Source organism: Galeopterus variegatus, unplaced genomic scaffold (assembly GCF_000696425.1).
Source record: "Galeopterus variegatus unplaced genomic scaffold, G_variegatus-3.0.2 Scaffold491, whole genome shotgun sequence".
In the NCBI taxonomy this organism is placed as follows: domain Eukaryota; kingdom Metazoa; phylum Chordata; class Mammalia; order Dermoptera; family Cynocephalidae; genus Galeopterus; species Galeopterus variegatus.
In genome coordinates, this window is record NW_007726602.1 from 454,891 (window position 1) to 480,011 (window position 25,121).

At 37.1% G+C, this 25,121-nt stretch overlaps 1 protein-coding gene across 1 annotated transcript in view; it reads left to right on the forward strand.

Annotated features, from left to right (window-relative positions):
* Positions 1-6,916, forward strand: part of HACE1 (HECT domain and ankyrin repeat containing E3 ubiquitin protein ligase 1) — a 108,481-nt gene extending 101,565 nt beyond the window's left edge. The window contains exons 23-24 of the mRNA XM_008569397.1: positions 5,340-5,453; positions 5,999-6,916. Of these exons, the coding sequence (XP_008567619.1) occupies positions 5,340-5,453; positions 5,999-6,101 (217 nt within the window). The 3' untranslated portion in view covers positions 6,102-6,916. The remainder of the gene's footprint in view (positions 1-5,339; positions 5,454-5,998) is intronic.
* Positions 6,917-25,121: the final 18,205 nt, after the last annotated feature.

Genomic DNA, 25,121 nt, shown 5'->3' on the forward strand with positions numbered 1-25,121 from the left:
ATGGCGCTATCGAGCCTTGCAAATCCTTCCAGTGGGCTGTCAGTTGTTCCTTCTTTCTTTTCCACAGTCATTTTTAAAAATTCATTTTTAAGTTTTCTTTATATATTAGGAACATTAATTTTGTAAATATTTCCCCCAGTTTATCATTTGCTTTTCATCTTTATTAAGTTGAATATACATATTTCCCTGTAATTTAAATTTATAATGTACAAGTTTTATATTTCTATGTTGCCAAGTCTATTATTAGTACTTTCATTTATGGTTTTTGTAAATCCTTCCCAACTCCCAAGGTTTTATGTATACTGGTATGTTTCTCCATATTTCTGGAAGTAACTTTTTATAGTTCAGTTTTTACATTACGGTTTTTAAGCCATCTGGACTTTATTTTGGTTTATGTTGTAAGGTAGAACTCTTTTGTTATTTTTCTAAGTGGTTTATAACTTAGCATCATTTAATATTTCCTTGTGATTTGGTCGGTATGAGTAAGGTACAGAAAACAGTTACTTAAGTTCTTTAATACTAAAATGTCCGTTAAATTGCTGCTTTCCTAGAGTAAAAGAACAATAGCGTCAGTAACACATAGTGCTCCTCCTGTTCACATAGTGTAGTCCTTGTTAGCAATACTGAAAAGAACTGTGCTGTTTATTATTAAACTGGTTATGAAGTGTGGCGAAGGATGTGGGTAAAGGGTATAAGCCAAGGAGGCTGAGGGAAACAACCCAGAGCTAAGCTTCACCTTCAGGCTGAAGAATCCACCTTTCAACATTAAGTCTAAATAGACTTGTACTTTGAGTTCATACTGAAAAAGTCTTAAGTTCTTTAAAACCTTTGCTTTCCTTTTACATTAGACTCTCTAATCATTAGAATAGGTACAGTATTTGTCATTCTAAACTGAAAGTGTATATATATTTTTTTCTTTAGGACTTTTTGGAAAATTCTGGTTATTTGTTTATATTTAAATACTGAAGTATCTGTCTCCATATCCATAGTATAATTTGCTGCAAATCTTACTGAAAAATCAAACGTGTCCCAATTGTAGAACCAAGAATAAATACAAAAAGTAATTTTTAACTATTATTATGGTGATGACTAATGTTTTGTTGGTCTGTAAGACTATCTTAAATATCATACTGTTTTGTTTTAATTACCCCTTAAGAACAATGAAAATCAGATTTGATGACTTCTTTGTGTATACAATAGAAGTATGTCATTTTTATTTATTATAGTTTTATACTGTATAATCCGGGTGTTGTAATATTCAACCAAAGACCATTTCATTTATTTTTCTCGCACATACTTATAGCCTGATGAATCATGATCTTAGCCTTGATTATAAGGTTATACTTACAACTGATGATAATTATGGGCCAAACCGTATTTGTTCTTAGTGTAAAGGAAGGAGGAGTAAGGAAGGCATCAAGGATGGTTTGTGAATATTGGCTTATAGAATAATTTCAACTTAGATATTAGAATGGGAGGATCTTCTGATTTTTAAACTTGTTTTTCAAAAATTTAGTTGTTTGAAAGACGTTAGGTTGATCATCCTGATATTGAAATACTGTGCTATAATTTGATTAAGAATCATTGCTAAAGCTTACTTTCTCATCTTGTCCTGATAGAGTGGTATACTACTTATTTTTAAATTCTACTCTATAGGAAATTCAGAACAGCTTGACTTCTTAACATTTTCACTTTTGCTCACTTTATTAATTTTTAGGGCAAAAGTTAATATGCATAGATTAACTAATGTCGAACTTTATTTCTGTTTACAAACAGACATATCTAAGTCTTCTTTAGATATTCTCTAAACCTAAGTAGGAATTGCTCCTGCAATAATGTTTTATTAGCAATATTCAGGCAAACTTATAATATTCACTTGGATTACTAAGGTAAGCTTAGGAATTTCATCAATAAAGCATTAAATAGCAACTGAACTACTTCCAATCTAGAAAAGAAAGCTGCTGTTTTTAGGGATTCTTTTGAATTGAATTGTTAATTTTTTCCCCCTGTGAATGTATACATATCCTCAGTGTGTATACATATTCAACAGGTGTGTGTGTGTGTGTGTGTGGTAAAAATACATAGCATAAAATTAACCATTTGTAAGTGTACAGTTTTGTGGCATTAAGTACATTCACAGTGTTGTGCATTAACTGCTGTCTATCTCCCGAATTTTTTCATCTTCTTTAACTGAATCTCTGTACCTACTAAACACTAACTCCCCATTCCCCTCCATCCAGCCCCTGGTAGTTACTTTATGTTTTTATGTATTTGACTATGCTAAGAACTTCATACAAGTGGAATCATAAAATATTTGTCATTTTGTAACTGGCTTATTTCATTTAGGCTTCAGGGTTCTTCCATGTTATAGCATGTGTTAAAATTTCTTTCTTTTTAAGGCTGAATAATATTCCATTGTGAGCATACTTTGTTTGTACATTTGTCTGCCCATAGACAACTGGGCTGCTGCTTCTTTTTGGTTATTGTGAATAATGCTGCTATGAACATGGATGTACAAATATGTCTTTTGAGTCCCTGCTTTAGGTTTGCGTGTGTATGTGCATGTGTATCTGTGTATGCAGAAGTGGAATTGCTGAATCATATGGTAATTCTATATTGTTATTCTATTTTTAATTTGGGGGGGAACTGGGCTGTTTTCCACAGAGGCTGCACCATTTTTCAACCAGCAATTTTTCCACATCCTTGCTAATACTTATTTTCTTATCTTAGCAAGTTTGAAGTGGTATCTTATTTTGGTTTTGATTAGCATTTCCCTAGTGATTAGTGATGTTGAGCATCTTTTTACATGCTTATTGGCCATTTATTATCTTCTTTGGAGAAATGTCCATTCTAGTCCTTTGCCCATTTTTTAATTAAGCCTTTTGTTATTTTTGGTGGAGGAGTTCTTTATATATTTTAGGTATCAGTCCCTTGTTAAATGTATGATTTGCAGATATTTTCTCCCTTTCCAGAGGTTGCCTTTCATTCTGGTAGCATTTTTTGACGCACAAAGTTTTTAATTTTGATGAAATACAGTATATCTGTTTTTTCTTTGATTGCCTGTGCTTTTGGTGCCATCCAAGAAATCATTGCCAAGTCCAGTGTCATGAAGCTGCCCCCCTATATTTTCTTCTAAGATTTTTATAGGTTATAGCACTTACCTTTAGGTTTTTGATTCATTCTGAGTTAATCTTTGTATTTATTGTAAGGTAAGGGTTCAAGTTCATTTTTTTTTTCTTTTGTAGTGGATATCTAGTTTTTCCAACACTCTGTTCAAAAGACTGTCCTTTTCCCCATTGAATATTCTTAGCGTTCTTGTTGAAAATCATTTGACCGTGTATGTGAGGGTTTATTTCTGGGCTTTTTGTTCTGTTGATCTCTCTATATATGTCTGTCTTTATGCCAGTAGCACACTGTTTTTTTTTTTTTTCCTTTTTGTCTTTTTTCGTGTCCGGCAATGGATCGCAACCCTCAGTGTTGCGCCCGTACCAGACCGGGACCGGCAACGGGATCGCAACCCTCGGTGCTGCGCCCGCACCTCGCTCAGCCAGTGAGTGGGATCTGGTCTGTATGTGGGACCCGAACCCTCGGCGGGAGCGCCGCTGCGCTCCCAAGCGGCGCACTGTAGCAGTGCGCCACCGGGCCAGCCCTAGCACTCTGTTTTGATTACCATAGCTTTATAATAAATTTGGAAACATGTGAGCCTCCACCTTTGTTCTTCTTTCTCAAGATTGTTTTGGCTATTTGAGGTTAAACTTTTTTTTTTTTTTAATGAAGTATGCTTTGTACAATGAGTCATATATTAGAAAACATTTCAAATTTGAGTCATACTTCTGAGTAAGCATTTAATATGTATACATTAAATGTTTCTTTGTCATCTTTTTTTTTTGTCTTTTTTACTGACCGGTAACGGGATCGCAACCCTCGGTGTCGCGCCCGTACCGGGGACTGGCAACGGGATCGCAACCCTTGATGTTGCACCCGCACCGCGCTCAGCCAGTGAGCGGGAACCGGTCTCCACATGGGATCCGAACCCTCGGCGGGAGCGCCGCCGCGCTCCCAAGCGGTGCACTCTCCAGTGCGCCACCTGGCCTGCCCTCTTTGTCATCATTTTAAAAGCACTACAGCATTTCATTTTAAAAGCAACAAAATTGGCTGGCCTGTTGGCTCAGTTGGTTAGAGCGCAGTGCTGATAAACCAAAGTCAGGGATTTGGATCCCCATACTGGCCAGCTGCCCCCCCCCCCCAAAAAAAAAGCAACAATTTTTTTTTTCACAGTCAATTTGTTTATTTCATGATACTTACATAGGCTAATTTGAAAAATTAGCTTCCTTTCAAATGTATAGAACTTGAGAAGTTGTCATTACATTTTCTTTAGCCATGTACCCAAGATTAAATTTTCTGGTGGTATGTTATGCATTAAATGTTAGCCTTCCTATGGTCTCATTGTGCTGTGTGACATTTAAGAAAAAATGTGTTTGATATTCTGAATATCTGGAAAGAGAAATGTAAAGAATTTTATGGTTTTCTCACTGTGAAAAACAAAGCAGACCCAAACGCCCTTTGAGCCTAGATATTTTTCACAAACTTGGAAGTCATTTGGGTAACATCTAAGAGCCTTTGTTATTTGCATTAATGGACCAAACATTTATTCAGCATATATTTAATGAATGTCTACTAGATGCCAGGCATTTTGCTAACCCCAGGAATACAGATGTAAATGTGCCATGTTTGGGCCCTCAAATCAGTCCCATTTTAGTTGGGAAACACAAGAAAGCAAATAATTATAAATGCAGCATAAATGCAAAAATAGAGATAGGTGCTCTGGCCAGCTGAAAGCATAATATAATTTATGGAAATGTGGAGAGGTGTCTCCATGGAAGCTTGCTAACTGACCACAGAGCAATTTAGAGTAATGAGTTGGAATACTGCAGACAAAGATGTCATCTTGTCATTGTCCTAGAGTTGAATATATTCTTTTTTTTTTTTTTTTTTTTTTTTTTTTTTTTTCCGTGTCCGGCAACGGATCGCAACCCTCAGTGTTGCCCCCGTACCAGACCGGGGACCGGCAACGGGATCGCAAGCCTCGGTGTTGTTGCTCCCGCGCCTTGCTCAGCCAGTGAGCGGGAGCCGGTCTGTATGTGGGATCCGAACCCTCGGGCGGGAGCGCCGCCGCGCTTCCCAAGCGGCGCACTATCCAGTGCGCCACTGGGCCGGCCGAGTTGAATATATTCTTACCCTAACTTAGAACTTGCAATATATCTGTCACAAAGATTTTTCCTTTTACGATTATAATTTATTAATTTATTTAAAATTTATTAATTTATTAAAACTCTTAGTTCCAGGGTCCCCCATGGTGGGTTTGCTAATATCATGGGTGGAAGTGGATTGCAAAACTTTACAATAGCTGCTGTGCCATATACTACAAATCTTTTACCGACTTCAAGCACATGGTATGTTATGTTTGTTTATTTAAATGCATTGCAAATTGTTTTGATTAATTCTGAAGGATCAAAGGTCTAACTACTGTATTCATTACTGCATTGATAGGAAAAAACCTCAACTATGACCTTTATTCAGAATTTTGGAATCATGGATAAATAAGTAGTTACATAGTTCCTTTTCTTGCTGTCCTTTTTTGGTAGGAAAAATGTTTGGGGAAAACCTAACTACCTGTAATTTAATTGAATGTAGTTCAGTAGTTCAGTTATCACTCAAGTTAAACTGTCATAAGTATCAGTGAGTTACGCTATCACTTCAAACTCAGTTGCCCTGTTGCTTTTTTAAGCTGAGAGGAACTTTTCTTTCATTACATTTGCATGCTGAAAGAAACTGCAATGCAGCAGTTTTTTTCTTCTTTTTGAATACTACTTCAAGGTTTTCCAATTTGAATGCAAATTTGAGAGGGAGGTTTTATGTTAATTATGAGTATTTTTTTGTTGGTTTGTTTTTAACTGCTAGACAAAATAATCAGACATTTCTTATTTTTCTTTTACAGCATCAACATGCTCAAGTTACCTGAATACCCAAGTAAAGAAATACTCAAGGACAGACTTCTTGTGGCACTACATTGTGGCAGCTATGGTTACACAATGGCATAAAGAAGTCTGGAAAACTCATCTGACTGCTGATGCACAACTCAGAGAGGCAGAAATAATTTAGGAAACTGTCAAAAGAAAAGCAGCTTAAGTGCAACCTGTGGGCAGAGCTGATTTTTAAAATTCGTAAAAGATCAGGTTTTTCTCTTTTTCTCTTTTCCCTTTTATGTTTTCTTTGTGATTCAGTTAGAAAGCATAAAATCACAGTAGACTTTATTTTTAAAAATGCTAATTGAAAGTGGTAGAAATTATCCTTTTTCATATTTCTTTAATCTTATCTAAGATTGTGTTAAGGCAAAGTCTTATTCTACATTTCACCTCTGCTATGGATCTTTCTTGTTAAAAGGGTGTTTTCTCTTCATTTTTCTATATATTAAATTATATGAGCAAGGTCAAGGGTTCAGATCCCCTTACTGGCCAGCTGCTTTAAAAAAAAAAAAAATTATATGAGGACATCCATCTGGTATGTTCTGTTGCATGTGAAGTGCCATTTATATTTTGGAAAACTTGTATAGAATGGAGTAATTTAGATTGTATATAAAGTCACAAATATGTATTTTCCCACATTGTATCTATATTGCAATTATTTTTTTTTTTAGCTTTTTAAGTATTTTAGTATATAATGTAAAAGTTAGACTAACAAACAGCTGATGAAATGACATCTGATTTATATATTAAAGTTTACACTATATTGTATGAATTATTTGCATCTTTCAGTGGTCACTTTTCCATATGTACATATTGTGGTCTCAAAGTTTTTCTTATGCATTATTTTAACTTACAAAGAAGGTAAAATTAAAGCATTATATTTTACCATATTTCTTTTTATCTGTGAACTCTGATGACACACTTGAAGAAGTAATTCAGTGTGTAGATTACAATTTAAATATGTCATTTTTTATTTCTTAAATTTGCTTTTGGGGATTGAAATGATAAGTTACAGTGATATATGCCTAATACAGCAAAACATTGTCTTCTTTAATTTTTGAGTGCTTCAATCAGTTTTTTTTTTTTAAGACAGTAGTTACAGTAAACGTTTGAAGGGGAAGTAGGAACACTCACACATTTAGAAATAGTAACAGAGGGATTTGTAATGTTTGGGACCTTTCCTCTGGAAGTTAAAAATAGGATATCCAAAGGTGTTATTGTTGATTTAATGACATATGCAGATCTACTCATGTGAGCAGTTAGTATATTTGTCAGCGATATTTAATCAAGAGCCATATACATTGAAAGCTTTGCTAGGTCTTCTTTTGTTACTGTTTTTTTTAATATTAAGAAAATATCTCTTAACAGATTACATGAAAAATTAGGAATTCTTTAAAAATACTGTTAGCTCTAAAATTAAGAATCAATTGTTTTATTTATAATAACTGAAACTGGGCCGGCCCAGTGGCGCACTGCTACAGTGCGCCGCTTGGGAGCATGGTGGCGCTCCCGCCGAGGGTTCGGATCCCACATACAGACCTGTTCCCGCTCACTGGCTGAGCGAGGTGCGGGTGCAGCACCGAGGTTTGCGATCCCGTTGCCGGTCCCGGTCCGATACGGGTGCGACACTGAGGGTTGCGATCCGTTGCCGGACACGAAAAAAGACAAAAAGGAAAAAAAATATATATATAATAACTGAAACTAATAATGTTTTAAATTTTGATTTTTTTTTTGAAATTTACTTGTACAAGAGATCATTGCCTTCTGAGTTTTCTAATAGGTAATCAGCTTTTTTTTTTTTTTTTTCCTTTTTGTCTTTTTTTACTGACCGGTAATGGGATTGCACCCCTCGGTGTTGTGCCCGCACCGCGCTCAGCCAGTGAGCGGGAACCAGTCTCCACATGGGATCCGAACCCTCGGTGGGAGCGCCGCCGCGCTCCCAAGCGGCGCACTCTCCAGTGCACCACCAGGCCGGCCTGGTAATCAGCTTTTTAAATATTATATTGCTTGTAATTTTAATGTTTACAGACATCTATTTCTCTTTATAATCACATAATACATTGGGTTTATCAGATTGGTCCTTTTGCAAGTGTTTATGTAGAAGAGATAATAAAATATTAAATATCTCATGGTATTTTAACCACGAATTTCAGTATTTGGAAATGCAATTTCAGGATTTATTCTTTCATATTGTCTTTAGTTTTGTAACTATAAGATTATAGTTAAGATAAAAAGGATTAAAGTAGAGGCAGCAAATCTTTTTCATTTACTCCATTCCCACAATTTCTTCTGTAAGCAGATGGATATATTGAATGCAAGATAGTGTAGAAAAATGATTAGAAAGATTTTCTTCCCCTTTAGGTAAAGAAGATTATACTAATAGGAAAATGACTCAAATTTTAAAACACATGGTGGTAGCATATAAGGAAGAAAACAGAAATACAGCACCCTAACAGAATAAAAATATAAGGCAAGGAAGCATATTGTAGGAAACTGATTAATAAAAATATCTGAGCAAGAGTAGATTAAGTTATCCAAATAGTTTGAGGGAATTGCAACCACATAATAAATAATAAAATCCATCCAAAACTTAACATAGTTAAGTTAATCCAAAACCAAAATGTAATATAAAGAAATGTCAGTTCTGAAACAAGCTGCTGAACGCAGCCCCTTTCGTTTTGACAGTCTGTTGGGTATAGGGGGAAATGCAAGCTTTAAACTAGAGTTTACAAGTTGGAAGCCCAAGAGATGATTCCTATTCACGCATGTATGTTTTGTTTGTCATGCCATTCTAATACTTTGAATGAGTTATCATCATTCAAAAAGTCTGGAGATTTCATGTAGAACGATTTTTGGCTTATTTTGAAAAATAAGACAATCTGACAACATTGGGTGCATATTTACAAAGCATTATTAGTACACTGAAATTGAGGAGAAGCTGCTGCTTTGAATGACCGAGTGTGCTCTTCAGTTTGACATTTTGTTACCCCAGCCTGCTTCACTAATTTATGTTACCTTCCTGGCCTATGAAAGCACTGGAGCTAGCTTTAAAGAATATGTTGATTGGAAACCGGCACGAATTCTTTGGACGGCTGTTTGGCAGTATCAGATTTTTTAAACATACACACAGTCTTTGGCCCGACAATTCTAAGACTTTATCTTACAGGTATACTTGTTCATGTACGTAAAGATACTGTATTTTTACAAGAATTTCACTGAAGCCTTGTTTGTGATAGAGAAAACCTGGGAATAAATTTCCACGACTATCAGGAGGCTGTCTAATACTGTGTTACATCCGTAGAATAGAATATTAATTAGTATTTATGAAGAATGAAATAATGCATACTGATATGTAAATGTTTCTAAGGTTTGTTAAGTGAAATAATTAAGGTGTATAGAAGAGCGATTAGTGTGACACACTATATATATGGGATTGTGTGCAAGAAACATTTTTGGGGAGATGGACAAGAGACTATCGCTATATCTGGATAAGAGTTGTGAGGTGGGATGGACTTTTTCACCACATAACCTTTTTTCCCCCCATTTCTCTAAATCATACCTGTGTGTTCTATAACACACCTGCATTATCTTTAATCCAGGGAAGAAGTGTCAGTAATTGGTTTTGTTGAATCTATAAAAAGTCATAGCAGTAGTGATAAGCAATATTTTTGTAATCACAAACCTTATAACTTTATAAGTTTAATTAATGTGGTTAATTTAAAATAAGTGTCCCAATTAAACTTTTTGTAAAGTCAAAAAAAGGAATGCTCCCTTGCCCACAAAGCCCTATTTCCACACATTGACTGATAATTAGCACTGTTTTTAGCTTTCTCAAATTCTGCCAATTAGAGATGTATTTGAATTAACTTTTTCCCCTAATTTTTCTTTTCTTAATAATAAAAATGGTACTTAATTTTATGGGAAAATCTGGAAAACAGATTAGCATACTAACTGGAAAAAGTGATAAATTATCATTCCACTACCCAACAATTGTATTATATTTTCTTCTAATCTTTCTCAATACATTTTTTACATGGTTGAGTTCATATGGAACATTGCACTTAGTATGTATCTTTATTTACTTAGCAATTTATTTTAAACATTTCTCATGATATTAAAACTTATTTGTAAACATTTTTTGGAATGGTGGCATAATCTTATTATATGGGTGTATTGTAATTTACTTGACCATGTCTCTAAAATTAATATTTAGATTTCTAATATTTTTGCTTTTATAAATGACAGGTAGATGCTATAAAAACTGCTTACAGTCTAGGAATGGTAATGTTATGCGAGTTATTTGTTGAAATGTCCATCAACTGCTCCATTGTCACGGAATTATTATTTGAAGGCTCAAAAGAGGGCTGCTGGAACATAGAACCCTTTGGTATATGGGACCAGGTAGGATTGCTACAGCAACACAGTAAGGGATGGGTACCCTACCAGGGTATAAAAGGGTTAAAATTGGAGGTAGAAGTGTGTTACGGAAGTAAATTATTTTAATGATTGCTAACTTCCAGTTTTCTAACCAAGAACAGGGGAAGAAACTCATCTTCTATATGACACAAGCCCCATTCACAGGACCAGAGCTTGACCATTCGCTATTATTATTGTATAGTTCAGCTATGTCAAGGGTCACTTATGCTCTTGTAAGCTAAACTAGAAACCTAGCCTCCATTTATAATGTTTCCAAAAAATGGACTTCTAACTGTTGTGCAACTCTTTTGTAATTGGAGAGTGTAAACAGCTGTCTTTATCAGAATGTTTTTAGCTAATATTAAATATTTTGTTATTTTCACCACAATTTAAAGCATATCAGTGTGTATCAATAATCAAGATTTTTTTTCTGTGAAGCATCCTCCTCTGTCCCTATGCACTTTCATAGTGGTTAGGCCACAAAATTCACTTTTGAGGTTAGCAGTAGTATCAGAAATTCCAATATTATGGTTTGGTTTAAGCTATTTTAATGTGGGTAGATTTCTATTAGTATATCCTTTGTAAAATTCTTAGGTTCTGGGTTATTGTTACCTGCCTACTAGTCTGGTGCAAATTGGCACACTTATTTATTTAATTTATAATCAGACCCTTTACAGATTAGAGAAGGAGACTGGAGAGGTGGTGACATTCAAGGTTTCAGGGCTACATGTCAACCTGTAACTAGAATTCAAAACCTAGATTTTCTGATTCTTAGCCCACTAAGTTTTCTGTTACACCATGCTGTCTCTTTATGACATAATTGCATTATAAAAGACTTTTAGAAAAACACCTGCAGCCTATTAATAGTCATGTACGACAAGCCAGTTGAGAAACTATAACTTAATAAGCTGATAGTTAAGAGTGATTAATAAAACTATATTTCTTCTCTCCCACTGTGCCACAACAAGCTAGGATGGGTATTTTATCATCTCAAAATGAAGAACAGATGTATTGTCAGATCATAGATCGTGGGTAGTCATTAACTTTTATTATCTTTATAAAAATGTTCAATATATCCAGCATACTAGGTGCTTCAAAATACGTTTTGTATGTAATGTTACAAAACTGTTAAAACTATAAACAATCTAATGACCATTCCTGTATACTTGCATGAGTGAATTGAGTCTAGTTGACTGAAATGCAGGGAAAGCAGTCCTACATGGGTGCTGGATATACAGTTAATGGAGAAAACTTTTCAAAGCAATTCGACAATTTAATGCCTTCTGTGTATTCAATACTGGCTTAGGGAGTGTGACCCAATCCCTACCCTTAAAGGAAAAAAAAATCGGGCAAATGAAAGGTATATTTGAAACAATTTTTAAAACCATGCAGGTTGGCATATGATTAAGTGTAAAAATCAGCTGTAGAAATGTATTAGTGCAGGGGAAGAAGGGTTCAATGTAAACTCAGTGTACAGAGCATCTTCAAATGTCTGATCTAACTGAATTATTAAATTGTTATCTAGATTTGGAGACAAATTCATCAGCCTGTTGATTGAGCAAATAACTAAAAAGGATAAAAATGATGAACTTAGAGAAAAATAAGACCAGTATGTGGCAATTATTAAGTTCTCAAATTTTTAATTAGTGAATTAGCTTGCTCAATTCTGGTCATTCCATGAGAATTGTGATACCCTGGTATTTTTCACAATTTGGAAACATTAAAATGTGTCCATAGGATATGTGTCCATTACTCGTATAGCAACCATATTTGGAGATGGCTCTTCATTTTTCTCAGACGAGTTGCAAAGTGCTGGCCAGTTAGCTCACTTGGTTAGAGCATGGTCCTGGTAACAACAAGATCACAGGTTTGGAACCCCATCCATACCAGCCAGCCTCCAAAAACAAACCAAACAAAAAACACAATAGATTGTGGAAGACGTGGTATTTAAAAAAAAAAAGTGGCAATATCTGATTTGGAAAGAAGTTTACTGTAGGAGTGGGGAGGAATGCTTAAAATGGGGTTGAACAGTATTCCTTTATATAGTATTTCTCTTTTCCCAATATGTAGGAATAAAGAAAAAATTAATTGGTATTCTCATTCAAATTCCAAGATTCTATATACATCGGCCTACTTGACATCTTCACTTGGATTTTTTTTTTAGGCATCTCAAGCCTTAAATATGTACAGAGTAGAGTTCTTGTTTCCCCTTTGTCACCTGCCACCTGTCACTCAATCCCAATCTTTCCTGTCTCAGCAAATGGGCACTACCTAATTGCTCTAGCCAAAAACTGAAAATACATCCCTTGTTATTCCCCTTCTTCTCATCTAATACATCGAACCCATCACCAACTCATTGAATTTATATTGTTATATATATATTAAATTAATCAACTTATATTGCCTTTGTCTAAGCCACTACGTTCAGTTCCTTGGACTACAACAGTCTAACACAAACGAGGGCGGTAGAGCATCACAGCTAGGAGCACAGACTGGGAGCTAGACTGCCTGGATTTGAATTCCAACTTTTACTTTATTAGCTGTTTCCAGGAGCTCAGCTGAGCTGGGAGAGTGAGTGAGCTGAGCTGTCAGGTGTCAAGGTAGCCTATTAATACAAGTCAAAAATGAAAGAGTTAAGCTTTTAATCTTACTCATTGGTATAAGCAAGAAACTAAAATGGGAGAAGACACCCACATCCCCTATTCCATTTCCTCCATTGAACTGTGCACAAGTTGAGGGTGAGGTAGATTAGCACAGACATGGGGGTTGTCTCATTGTTGGAGGCCCTGAAATTTTGTTGGCCTTGGAGTTAGTGGTAGCGGGGGACTATGGGGAAAACTAGGAATGGAAAAGTACTGGGGATTGAGTCAAAGTGGGGGAAAGTGTTTTCAAGGTTTCCCTTTCCTACACTCGCCTTCCCCATAAGGAAGCTTTGGCAGAGGTGCCTGAAGACCTCTTCCCAAGGCCTCAGAGACCTTGGAATGAAGGTGCATGGGCTAGGAATGCAAAGATGTTTGCTAAGAGCATGACTGGCCAGGGAATTCTGTCTCTGACTACAATTTCCTTCAAAGACTGCAGTGCATTCACTGTGCAGCAGGTCAGGTGTGGGGAGGGCAGTTTTTCCCCATGAGGACTTCCAGGTTAAGCCTTTGTAATTGCCTATGGTCTGGCCTGAAAAATCACACATAGATTTTTAAGCAGGAGTCAGACTCTTCAGCTATGTGACCTTGGGCAAACTTTCTATGCCACAATTTGTAATGGAGATATAGAATGAAAATTGTATATTGTATTAGTTTTCTGTTGATGTAACGAATTACTACAAACTTAGTGGCTTAAAACAACACACTGTTATTATCTTAACAGTTCTGGAGGGCAGAAATATGAAATGGGTTTCATTGGGCTAAAAATCAAGGTATCGATAGGGCTCTGTTCCTTTCTGAGGGGAGAATCTATTCCTTGTCTCTTCTAACTTGTAGAGGCTTCCTACATTCCTTGGCTTGTGGCCCCCATACATCTTCAAAGCCAACAATGGACAGTAGAGTCTTACATCACATTACTCTGACATTGACTCTTGTACCTCTCTTTTCCATGTTTAAGGAACACTGGTTACATTGGGTCTTCCCAGATAATTCAGGATAATCTTTTCATCTCAAGGCCAGTTGATTAGCCACCTTAATTCCATCTTTAACCTTAATTCCTCCTTGCCAAGTAATGTAATATATTCATAGGTTCCAGAGGTTGGGATGTGGACAAATCTTTTTTGTGTATATATGGGCAACATTTCAATCCGCTACAATCTTGAAATATATTTACGATTGAAGTCTTTTTATACCCATTTTATAGATGAGAAACTGATGCACAGAGAGATTAAATCAATTTGCCCAATTTCATACAGTAGGGGCAGAGCTAAAATTTGAACCTCGGGAGTCTGGCTTTAGAGTCCTCACTAAACCACTGTGCTAGGCTGCTTTTCAATGTATCAATAATCTGATTTTGTTATATACAGTAACAGATACAAATATTAATAAAGGAAGTATTTTTTTCCTTAGGATAATTAATTTTCAGGAGCAGCCACTTTTGTTATGTTAATAATTAATGACACATGCCACAACCCTTTGAACAAAATGTTATTACTTTGGAACTGCTTAATCTTAAATCTGTTTTAGACAATGTTTTTAAAAAGCACAATAAAAACAGGGGAGCAATGGAAACTTTGGCATTCTTGAAAGAAAGTTGTTGAACAGAGCAAGATGCTTAGACCAGCCACTATTCAATAATTAGGTGTGTACACTTCCAGAACTTCCAGGCTTTTTCTGTGGATTTTTTTCTGTGAACCGAGCTAATAGATTTTTCTGTTTTTTTCTTGAGGTATAATTTATATAAATAAACTTAACCTTTTATTTTATTTATGAAAATTTTTATTGAATCAAAATTGATTATACATATTTTTGGGGTTCAACGTTACTAGCATATATATTGTTACAAATCATACTTATTCTTTATGCCCCTTGTCCAATCACCCCATCCCCTTCCCCATCCCCCTCCCTGCTTTAATTACCCTAGATTTCTTCTCTCCTTCTGAAAGAATAATGGTTACTCTGTTGAATTGTTGCCTAGATGATCTGTCCAATGCTGAGAGGTGTGATCAGGTCCCCCATTATTATTGTAGAGCAGATGCTGCTTCTGTCACTCGAATGTGGAGAGAGACATCCTCTTCTTTATCTCTGCTGGTGGCTCTCCTTGTGTCAATGCAGTCCAGTGGCTGGCGGGCCATCTGCGTGGTGGTTGTGGCTTCTAGCTGCTTTTGCGGCAGCCATGGTTATTGTGGTGGCTGTGATGGGCCACCCCCAATGGAGGTGATGTTTTTGGCATGTTCCTTGGTGCTGGTGGTGTGCCTGGTTGGGGGGGGGTCTGGTCCTCAACTCCATCTCTCAGGTCCCTGGGTGGGCCGCGAGGCACTGGCATGGTATGCCTTGTTGTGGGAGGGGGGTCCGGTCCCCGGCTCTGTGCCTTGGGTCACTGGGTGGCCCCTGAGGTGCTGGTGTGGTGTGCCTGGTTGAGGGGAGGGGGTTCTGGTCCTGGTTCCATTCCTTGGGTCCCTAGGAAGGCCCCAAGGAGCTGGCGTGGTATGCCTGGTTGAGGAAGGAGGGTCCTGTCCCTGGCTCCGTCCCTTGGGTCCCCAGGTGGGCCCTGAGGTACTGGCATGTTGTGCCTTGTTGTGGGAGGGGGGGATCTGGTCCCTGGCTCCATGCCTCACGTCCATGGGTGGACCTGAGGTGCTGGCAGTGTGTCTGAGTTGGAACTAATTTTTTTGTCTTTTGCTTCTGAAGTGGGGAAACTTCCTGTTGTGACCAGTACTTGAGCTCTGTGGTTTAGCTAAATTGCTGCTTTGATGCTGCTTCACTAGGGAAGGCTTTTTGTGCAGCTCAGCTTATAATGGTTGACTTCATAGGTACTTTCAGCTCTCCGGAGACTTGGTGCACCTGGGTTGTGTAGTAACTCTGATCTGGGCCTGAGTCTTTTCATCAAACTGCACCCCATGCAATTCTGTATTCCTGACCAGTCTCCTCTGAGTGGTCTTGTGCTGATTGGGGTGCAGATCAGCTGTCCTTGCTGTGCCCCAGTGTTCCCCCAGTGGGCCCATCTCTCCCACTGCCTGTGCTGCAAACACTTCCCATGGGACAGGACATGCACTGGTTCCTTGCAATGACTCACCGTCTTTTGAGTGGCTCCATTTTTTCAGTTGTTGTGGCTCCTCACTCCTGTGTGGGTCCACAGGAACCCTGTTAATGGTCTTGCTGGCCTGGGGGCCACCAAGGCCCTCTTCTCTCCTGCCACCTCTGGGCATCTCCATCCGAAGGGTACAGCTGTGGCTTTTGCTGGCTCCTGCTCCATGTGCTCAGCAGTTCCAGATGTAAAGCGGCCGTGGCATGAAATGGTTAGAGCAGTTTTTCCTTTCTCTCCTTGTGGCTTCTCCCACCTTCATGCACTCCATAGGTCTTCCCTCCTCTTCTGCTGAGCTCTAGTGGCTCCAGCTTGGCTGTTTTTGCTTTTTTATGTAGTTGTAAATTGGTTTATTTCTGAGAGAGAATGACACTGGGGACCATCTATTCTGCCATCTTGACCGAAACTCAGTAAACTTTACCTTTTAAAGTTTAGTTTAATGTCTTTTTGCAAATGTACACAGCTATGTCACTGGCACTCAATCAAGGTATAGAACATTTCATCACCCTAGAAAGTTCCCTGTGTTCTTTCATTGAGGCACTCATGTTTGCCTGGCTGCGCCCAGCCCTGTTACCATACTTACCCAGCTGTACTCCCATCCTGCCAGACACCGCTGTAATGGAATTTTCCACCCTGAGAGAGAGTCATTACCATATAAGATTACCCTCTACCCTATTGTAAAACCTGGAAGAAATGTGCTGTAAAAGAAACCACCCCACTGCGTTAATTCAGGGCTTAGGCTTTGGGACACGAGTCTGCTGAGTCAGTGACAGCAGCAATAAACTGCTTCCTGCCTTAAGCCTCGGTGTCCTGCCTCTCCTTGAGAGTTTGCTGTAACACAGCTGTTTTAACATGCTGCAACATCACAGTTAAAGCACTCCCCTCACCCCCAGTTTCTGGCAACAATTGATCTGATTTTGTTCTAATAATTTTGCCTATTTATTTATTTTTGGTGGCTGTTAAGTGTGGGGAACTGAATCCTTGATGTTGGTGTTATAACACCAAGCTCTAACCAGCTGAGTAACTAGCCAGCCCTAATTTTGTCTTTATTGGAATATCATACAGTATGTAGTCTTTTGTGCCTTGCTTTTGAGATTTTTTTATGTTATTGCCTGTATCTTTTTATTGCTGGGTAGCATTCTGTTAGATGAATGTACCACTATTTGTTTATCCATTTACCTGTGATGGACTTTTGGGTTGTTCTGGCTATTAAGAAAAAAGATGCTATAAACTCTTGAAATACATGTCTTTGTGTGGATATATGTTTTAATTTCTCTTGGGTAGATTCCTGGGAGTGGATTTGCTGGAGCACATACTTGTTTGTTTCAACTTTATTATAAACTGCCAGGCTGTTTTCCAAAGGGATTCTGCCATTTTACATTTGCACCAGTATGTATGAGAGTTCTAATTACTCCACATCCTCACCAACATTATAATTGGTCTTTTTAATTTTAACGCTTCTAGTCGGTGTGTGATGGTATTTGATTATAGTTTTGGTTTGCATTTCTCTAATGAATAATGATGTTTAGCATCTTTTCATGTGCTTATTGGCCATTTGCATGTGTTTTGTGAAGTTTCCGTTCAAATATTTTGCCATTTTAAAAATTGGATTGCTTGTTTTATTATTGAGTTGTAAGAGTTCTGTGTGTGTGTGTGTGTGTGTATGGATATACAAACACATATATGAACAAATTCTTTATCAAATATGTGTTTGACAAGTATTTTCTCCTGGTCTCTGGCTTGTCTCTTCATTTTCTTTGTTTTTGGCAATAGAAGTTTTAAATTTTCACGAAAGTCAATTTGTCATTTCTTTCTTTATGTCTCATGCTTTTTGTTTCCTAAGAAATCTTTGCCTAATTCAAGGTCACAGAGATTTTTTTCTTTTGTATTTTCTTCTAGAAGTTTTGTAATTTTAGCTCTTGTGTTTAAGCCTATGATTCATTTTGAGTAAATTTTTGTATATGTTTAGAAGTAAGCATTAAAGTTACCTTTTTTTTTTTAACCTATAGATATCCATTTGTTCCAGCACTATTTCTTCTTTTCTTTTCTTTCTTTTTTTTTTTTTGTTGTTTTTTTGGAAATGCTGTGAATTGGTTTCATTTTTTCAAAAAAAACCTTTTACTGTAAATTGACAAATTATAATTGTATATATACATATGAGGTACAAAGTGATGTTGTGATATATGTATACAGTACACTGTCTTTAACTGTAGTCACCATGCTATGCAATAGATCTCACAAGATTTATTCCTCCTGTTCTACTGAAATGTTGTACCCTTTGACCATCACCTCCCCATCCCCCTAACCCCGAGTGCTGTAGATTGGATGCCCGGCCCCAACCTCATTGAGGCTTAATTCCCACTGTAATTGTTGAAGGTGGGAAATCCTATTATGGTAATTGAAAGGTGGGGCCTTAAGAGGTTATTAGATTGTAGGGCCATGCTGTAGTGAATGGATCAATAATGGTGGTCAGGGCATGGTTCTGAGGGCTTTAAAAGAAGAACACGTAAGAGGTTATTCTCTCTCTGCTCTGCCATTTCACAATGTGATACCCTGCCATCACTGTCACCACCACGAAGGCATCACCAAATGTGTTCCCTGGACTTTGGACTCCCAGCCTCTGAAACTGTAAGCAATAAATTTTGTTTTCTTATAAATTACCCAGTTCCAGGTATTTTGTTATAAGGAACATCCTCATAACCACCATTTTACTCTCTGCTTCTATGAGTTTGACTGTTTTAGATTTCACATATAAGTGAGACCATGTGGTATTTGTCTTTCTGTGCCTGGCTTATTTCGCTTAACATAATGTCTCATAGGTTCATCTATGTTGTCCAAATGACAGAATTTCCTTCTTTTAAAGGCTGAATAGTATTCCATTGTGAATGTAATACCACATTTTTTTCTCTTTTTTAAAAATTGAAACCATAGTTGATTGTACATATCTGTGGGGTACAGAGTTGAATATCAATACCTGTGTGCAATATGTGATGCTTAAATCAGGATAATTAGTATTTTCAACACTACGTAATGTAATGGCTTTTCATGACCCTTTACCAATTCCTCCCCTATCCCACCTCCCCCTTTCCCACCTCTGATAAACTCAGTTCTGTTTTCTCCTTTTGAAAGTTTGACATATTATTGTGATTGTTATATCTTTCTTTTATTTATTTTTTTGTTTATTGTTTAGCTCCCACTTACAAGTGAGGACATGCAGTATTTCTCTTTCTGTGCCTGGCTTATTTCACTTCACATGATTTTCTCTAAATTCATCCATGTTGCTGTGAATGGCAGTATTTCATGATTTTTTATGGTAGAGTTTAGTGTTCCATTCTGTAAATATACCACATTTTCCTTATCCAGTTATCTGATGATGGATATTTAGGTTGGTTCCAGCTCGTGGCTATTGTAAATAGAGCTGTAATAAACATGGGAGTGCAGGTATCCCTTCAGCATGATGATTTCCATTCCTTTGGGTATATACCTAGGAGTGGAATTTGTGGATTGTGTAGTAGTTCTATCTGTAGTTGTTTGAGGAAACTCCATACTGTTTTCCATAATGGTTGCATCAATTTACACTCCCACCAATAGTGGAGGAGGGTGCCCCTTTCTCTGCATCCTTGCCAGCATTTGTAATTCTCTTTCTGATAATAGCCAGCCTTACTGGGGTAAGATGATGTCTCAATGTGGTTTTGGTTTGCACTTCCCTGATGCCGAGTAATGTTGAGCATTTTCTCATGTGTCTGTTGGCCATTTGTACATCTTTCTTTGAGAAATGCCTATTCAGCTCCTTTGCCTATTTCTCAATTGGGTTATTTGTTTTTTTACTGTTGTTTGAGTTCCTTACATATTCTGGATATTAATCCTTTGTCAGATGCATAGTTAGCAAATATTTTCTCTCACTCTGTAGGTTGTCTTTTTGCTCTGTTAATTGTTTCTTTTGCTGTGCAGAAGCTTTTTAGTTTTATAGAATCCCATTTGTTTATTTTTCCTTTTGTTGCCTATGCTTTTGGGGTGTTATTCATAAAGTCTTTGCCCAGTCCTACTTCCTGAAGTATTTCCCCTATGTTTTCCTTTAGGAGTTTTGTAGTTTCATGTCTTATATTTAAGTCTTAAGTCCATTTTGAGTTGATTTTGGTATATGGCAAGAGGTACAGGTCTGGTTTCATTCTTCTACATATGGTTGTCCAGTTTTCCCAGCACCATTTATTGAAGAGGCAGTCTTTTCCCCAGTGTATGTTTGTGGTACCTTTGTCAAAGATCAGTTGGCTATAAGTATGTGGATTGATTTCAGGGTTCTCTATTCTGTTCTATTTGTTTGAGTGTCTTTTTATGCCAGTACCATGCTATTTTGGTTACTATAGCTTTGTAGTATAATTTGAAGTCAGTTAGTGTTATGTCTCTGGCATTATTTTTCTTGCTTGGTATTTCTTTGGCTTTTCAAGGCCTTTTGTTCCATATGAGTGTAAGAATTGTTTTTTTCTATATATGTGAAGAATGTCATTGGTATTTTGATGGGGATTACATTGAATCTGTAGATTGCTTTGGGTAGTATGGACATTTTCACAGTGTTGATTCTTCCAATGCAAGAGGATGGAATGTCTTTCCATCTTTTTGTGTTCTCTTTAATTTTCTTTAGCAGTGATTTGTAGTTCTCTTTGTAGAGATCTTTCACTTCCTTGTTTAAATTTATTACTATGTGTTTTATTTTTTGGTGATTATTGTAAATGGGCTTGCTTTCTTGATTTCTTTTTTGGCTAGCTCATTGTTGAAGTATTAAAATGCTACTGAGTTTTGGGCCGGCCCGGTGGCGCACTGCTACAGTGCGCCGCTTGGGAGCGTGGCAGCGCTCCCGCCGAGGGTTCGGATCCCACATACAGACCGGTTCCTGCTCACTGGCTGAGCGAGGGGCGGGTGCAGCACTGAGGGTTGCGATCCCGTTGCCGGTCCTGGTCCGGTACGGGCGCGACACTGAGGGTTGCGGTCTGTTGCCGGACACAAAAAAAGACAAAAAGGAAAAAAAAAATGCTACTGAGTTTTGTGTGTTGATTTTGTATCCTACAGCTTTACTGAAGTCTTTTATCAGCTCTAAGAATTTTTTGGTAAAGTCTTCAGGTTTTTCTGTATATAGGATCATATCTGAAAGAAGGGACTGTTTGACTTTGTCTTTTCCAATCTGGATGCCTTTAATTCTTTCTCTTGCCTGATTGCTCTCTATGGATAGTACTTCTAATGCTATCTTAAATAGGAATGGTGAGTGGGCTTCCTTGTCTTATTCCTGTCCTTAAGGGAAAGGCTTTCAGCTTTTCCCCATTCAGGATAATATTGGTTGTGTGTTTGTCATATATGGCTTTTATTGTGTGAGATATTTTCCTTCTATACCTAATTTGCTAAGAGTCTTTATCATGAAGAGATGCAGAATTTTATCAAATGCTTTTTCTGCATCTATTGAGATAATCATATGATTTTTGTCCTTGATTTTGTTGATGTGATGTGTCACATTTATTGACTTGTATATGTTGAACCTTCCTTGCATTCCTGAGATGAATCGCACTTGATCACTTGATCATGGTGTAGTGGATTGAATTATGTCCCCCCCAAACTCCTTGAAGCTTGAATTGTATCCCCCACGTTTTATGTATTACAAACTTAGCCCACACTGTGACTGTTAAGAGGGTGGGAAATCCTATTATGGTAATTGAAAGGTGGAGCCTTGAAGAGGTGATTGGATTGTAGGACCGTGCAGTAGTGAATGGATTAAAAATGGTGGTCAGGGGTGTGGTTATGAGGGCTTCAAAAGAAGAGGAGAGTCTGTCTGTCTTGCTCTCTCTCTGCTCTCTCTGCTTCTACCATCTTGCAATGTGAGACCCCTGGGTCACTGTCGCCACCACCAGATGAACTTTGGACTTTCCAGCCTCAGACTGTAAGCAATAAATTTTTTTTTTCTTTATAAATTCCCCAGTTCCATGTATTCTGTTATAGCAACACAAAATAGACTAACACACATAGTGTATAATTTTTTTGATGTGTTGCTCTATTCTGTTTGCTAATATTTTATTGAAGGTTTTGCATCTATGTTCATCAAAGATATTGGCCTGTAGTTTTCTTTTTTTAGTTGTTGTATCTTTGTCTGTTTTTGGTATCAGGGTCATGCTGGCTTCATAGAATGAGTTTGGGAGATTGGCCTCTATTTCAATTTTTTGGAATAGTTTGAAGAGAATTGGTATTAGTTTGTCTTTAAAGGTTTGATAGAATTCAGCAGTAAAGCTGTCTGGTCCTGGACTTTTCTTTATTGGGAAACTGCTGATGACTGCTTCAACCTCATTGCTTGTTATTGGTCTGTTCAAGTTTTTTATTTCTTCTTGATGTAGTCTTGGTAGTTTGTATGTGTCCAGGAATTTATCCATTTCCTCCAGGTTTTCAAATTTTTTGGTGTGTAGTTGTTCATAATAGTCTCTAATGATTCTTTGTATTTCTGTGCTATCAGTCGTAATGCCTCCTCTTTCATTTCTGATTTTTGTTATTTGGGTCTTTGCTCTTCTTTTTTTAGTTAGCCTAGCTAATGGTTTGTCTATTTTGTTTATCTTCTCAAAAAACCAACTTTTTGTTTCATTGATCTTTTGTATCATATTTTGGGTTTCTATTTTATTTAGTTCTACTCTGATGTTACTGTCTGCTAATTTTGGGATTGGAGATTATCGTTGTTTTTCTAGTTCTTTGATGTATAGTGATAGGTTGTTTCTTTGAAGTCTTTCTGTTCTTTTGAGGTAAGCATTTATTGCAATAAACTTCACTCTTAGTACTGCTTTTGCTGTCTCTCACAGGTTTTGGTATGATGTGTCTTTATTTACTTTAGTTTAAAGAAATATTTTGATTTCCTGTTTAATTTCTTCTTTGATCCATAGGTCATTTAGGAGCATGTTGTTTAATTTCCGTGTATTTGTATCATTTCAAGAGTTTTGTTTGTTATTGATTTCTAGTTTTTATCCATTGTGGTCTGAGAGGATACTTGAATTTTTAAAAATGGGTTGAGACTTGATTTGTGACCTAACACGTGGTGTATGCTGGAGAATGTTCCATGTGCTGATGAGAAGAATGTATATTCTGTAGTTGTTGCATAAAATGATCTGTAGATATCTGCCAACTCCAGTTGGTCTAAAGTGTAGTTCAAATACTATGTTTCTCTGTTGATTTGTTGCCTAGATGATCTGTCCAGTGCTGAGAGGTGTGTTCACCTCAGATAGTCCCCAACTATCATCTTATTGGGGTCTATCTCTTTCTTTAGGTCTAATAGTGTTTGCTTTATGTATCTGGGTTTTCTGGTGTTGGGTGCATATATATTTATAATTGTTGTATCATCTTGCTGGATAGATCCCTTTGTCATTATATAATCGCCTTGTTTGTCTCTTTTTGTGTTTTTTGGTATAAAGTCTGTTTTATTTGATATAAGAATAGCTACTCTTGCTTGTTTTCAGTTTCCATTTACATGGTATGTCTTTTTCCATCCCTTCACTTTTAGTCTGTGTGTGTCTGTACAGGTGAGGTGAGTCTCTTATAGCCAGCATTTAGTTGGGTCTAGTGTTTAATCTATTCAGTCAGTCTGTGTCTTTTGAGAGGGGAATTTAATCCATTTACATTTAGGGTTGTTATTGAAGATATTGTCTTACTCCTGACATTTAATTGCTTTTCTTATGGTTGTTTTAAATATCTTTGTTCCTTTCTTTTCCTTTTATTGTTTGTCTTTGGTGTTTATTGTTTTTTTGAGTTGATATGGTATAGTTTCTGTTTCTTGCTTGCCTATCTGCTCTACGAGTGGTGTTTGTTCTTTCTCATATATTCATGGTGGAGATTATTGTTTTTTGGGTTTCAGGTGCAAGACTTCCTTAAGGATTTCTTGTATAGTTGATCATGTGGTGGTGTATTTCTGAAGTTTTTGTTTATTTGGGAAATACACTATTTGTCCTTCATTTCTGAAGGATAGCCTTGCTGGGCATAGTATTGTTGGCTGGCAGTGTTTTTCTTTTAGTACTTTGAACGTATCCCAGTCTCTCCTGGTCTATAAGGTTTCTACTGAGACATCTGCTGTTAATCTGATGGGAACTCCCTCATAGGTGACTTGATGCTTTTCTCTTGCTGTTTTGGGGATTCTCTCTTTGTCTTTGACTTTTGACAGTTTGATTACAGTGTGTCTTGGATAGTATCTTTTTGGATTGAATCTGTTTGGGGATCTTTGAGCCTTTTGGATCTGGAAGTCCATATCTCTACCAATACCTGGGAAGTTTCCTGCTATTATTTCACTGAATATATTTTCAATGCCTTTTCCTTTCTCCTCCCCTTTTGGAACATCCACAATTTGGATGTTTTTGCACTTAAGGTGGTCTGCTAGATCTCTTATATTTTTTTTCATTTTTTAAAATTCTTTTTTTGTCTGCTTGGGTTATTTCAAAAAGACTGTTACCACGATCAGAAATTCTTTCTTCCACTTGCTCTAGCCTGCTGCTTATGCTGTCAATTGTAGTTTTTATTTCATTATGAGTTATTCAGCTGCAGGAGTTCTGCTACGTTCATTTTTATGGTATTTATCTCTTTGTAAATTTCCTCCTTCATGTCCTCAGTTGATTTTCTCATTTTGTTGTGTTGTCTAAATTTTCTTGTATCTCACTGAGTTTCTTTAAGACTATTACTCAGAATTCCCTTTCAGAGATATCAAGGATTTCCTGTTATTTGGGGTCTGTATTTGAGAATTACAGTGTTCCTTTGGTGGTGTCATATTTTCTTATTTTTTCATATTTCTAGCATCCCTATGTTGATTCCTAGTCATCTGGTGGTTGCTTCTTCTATTACTCTGGGGTGGCTTTTGTGGAGAGAGACTCCCTCCTGTAGATTTGTTATATATTGCCTGTTGTGTGAGTTGTTTTAGTTTTGGTTCCAGTAGACTCAGTGGTTCTGGGTAGA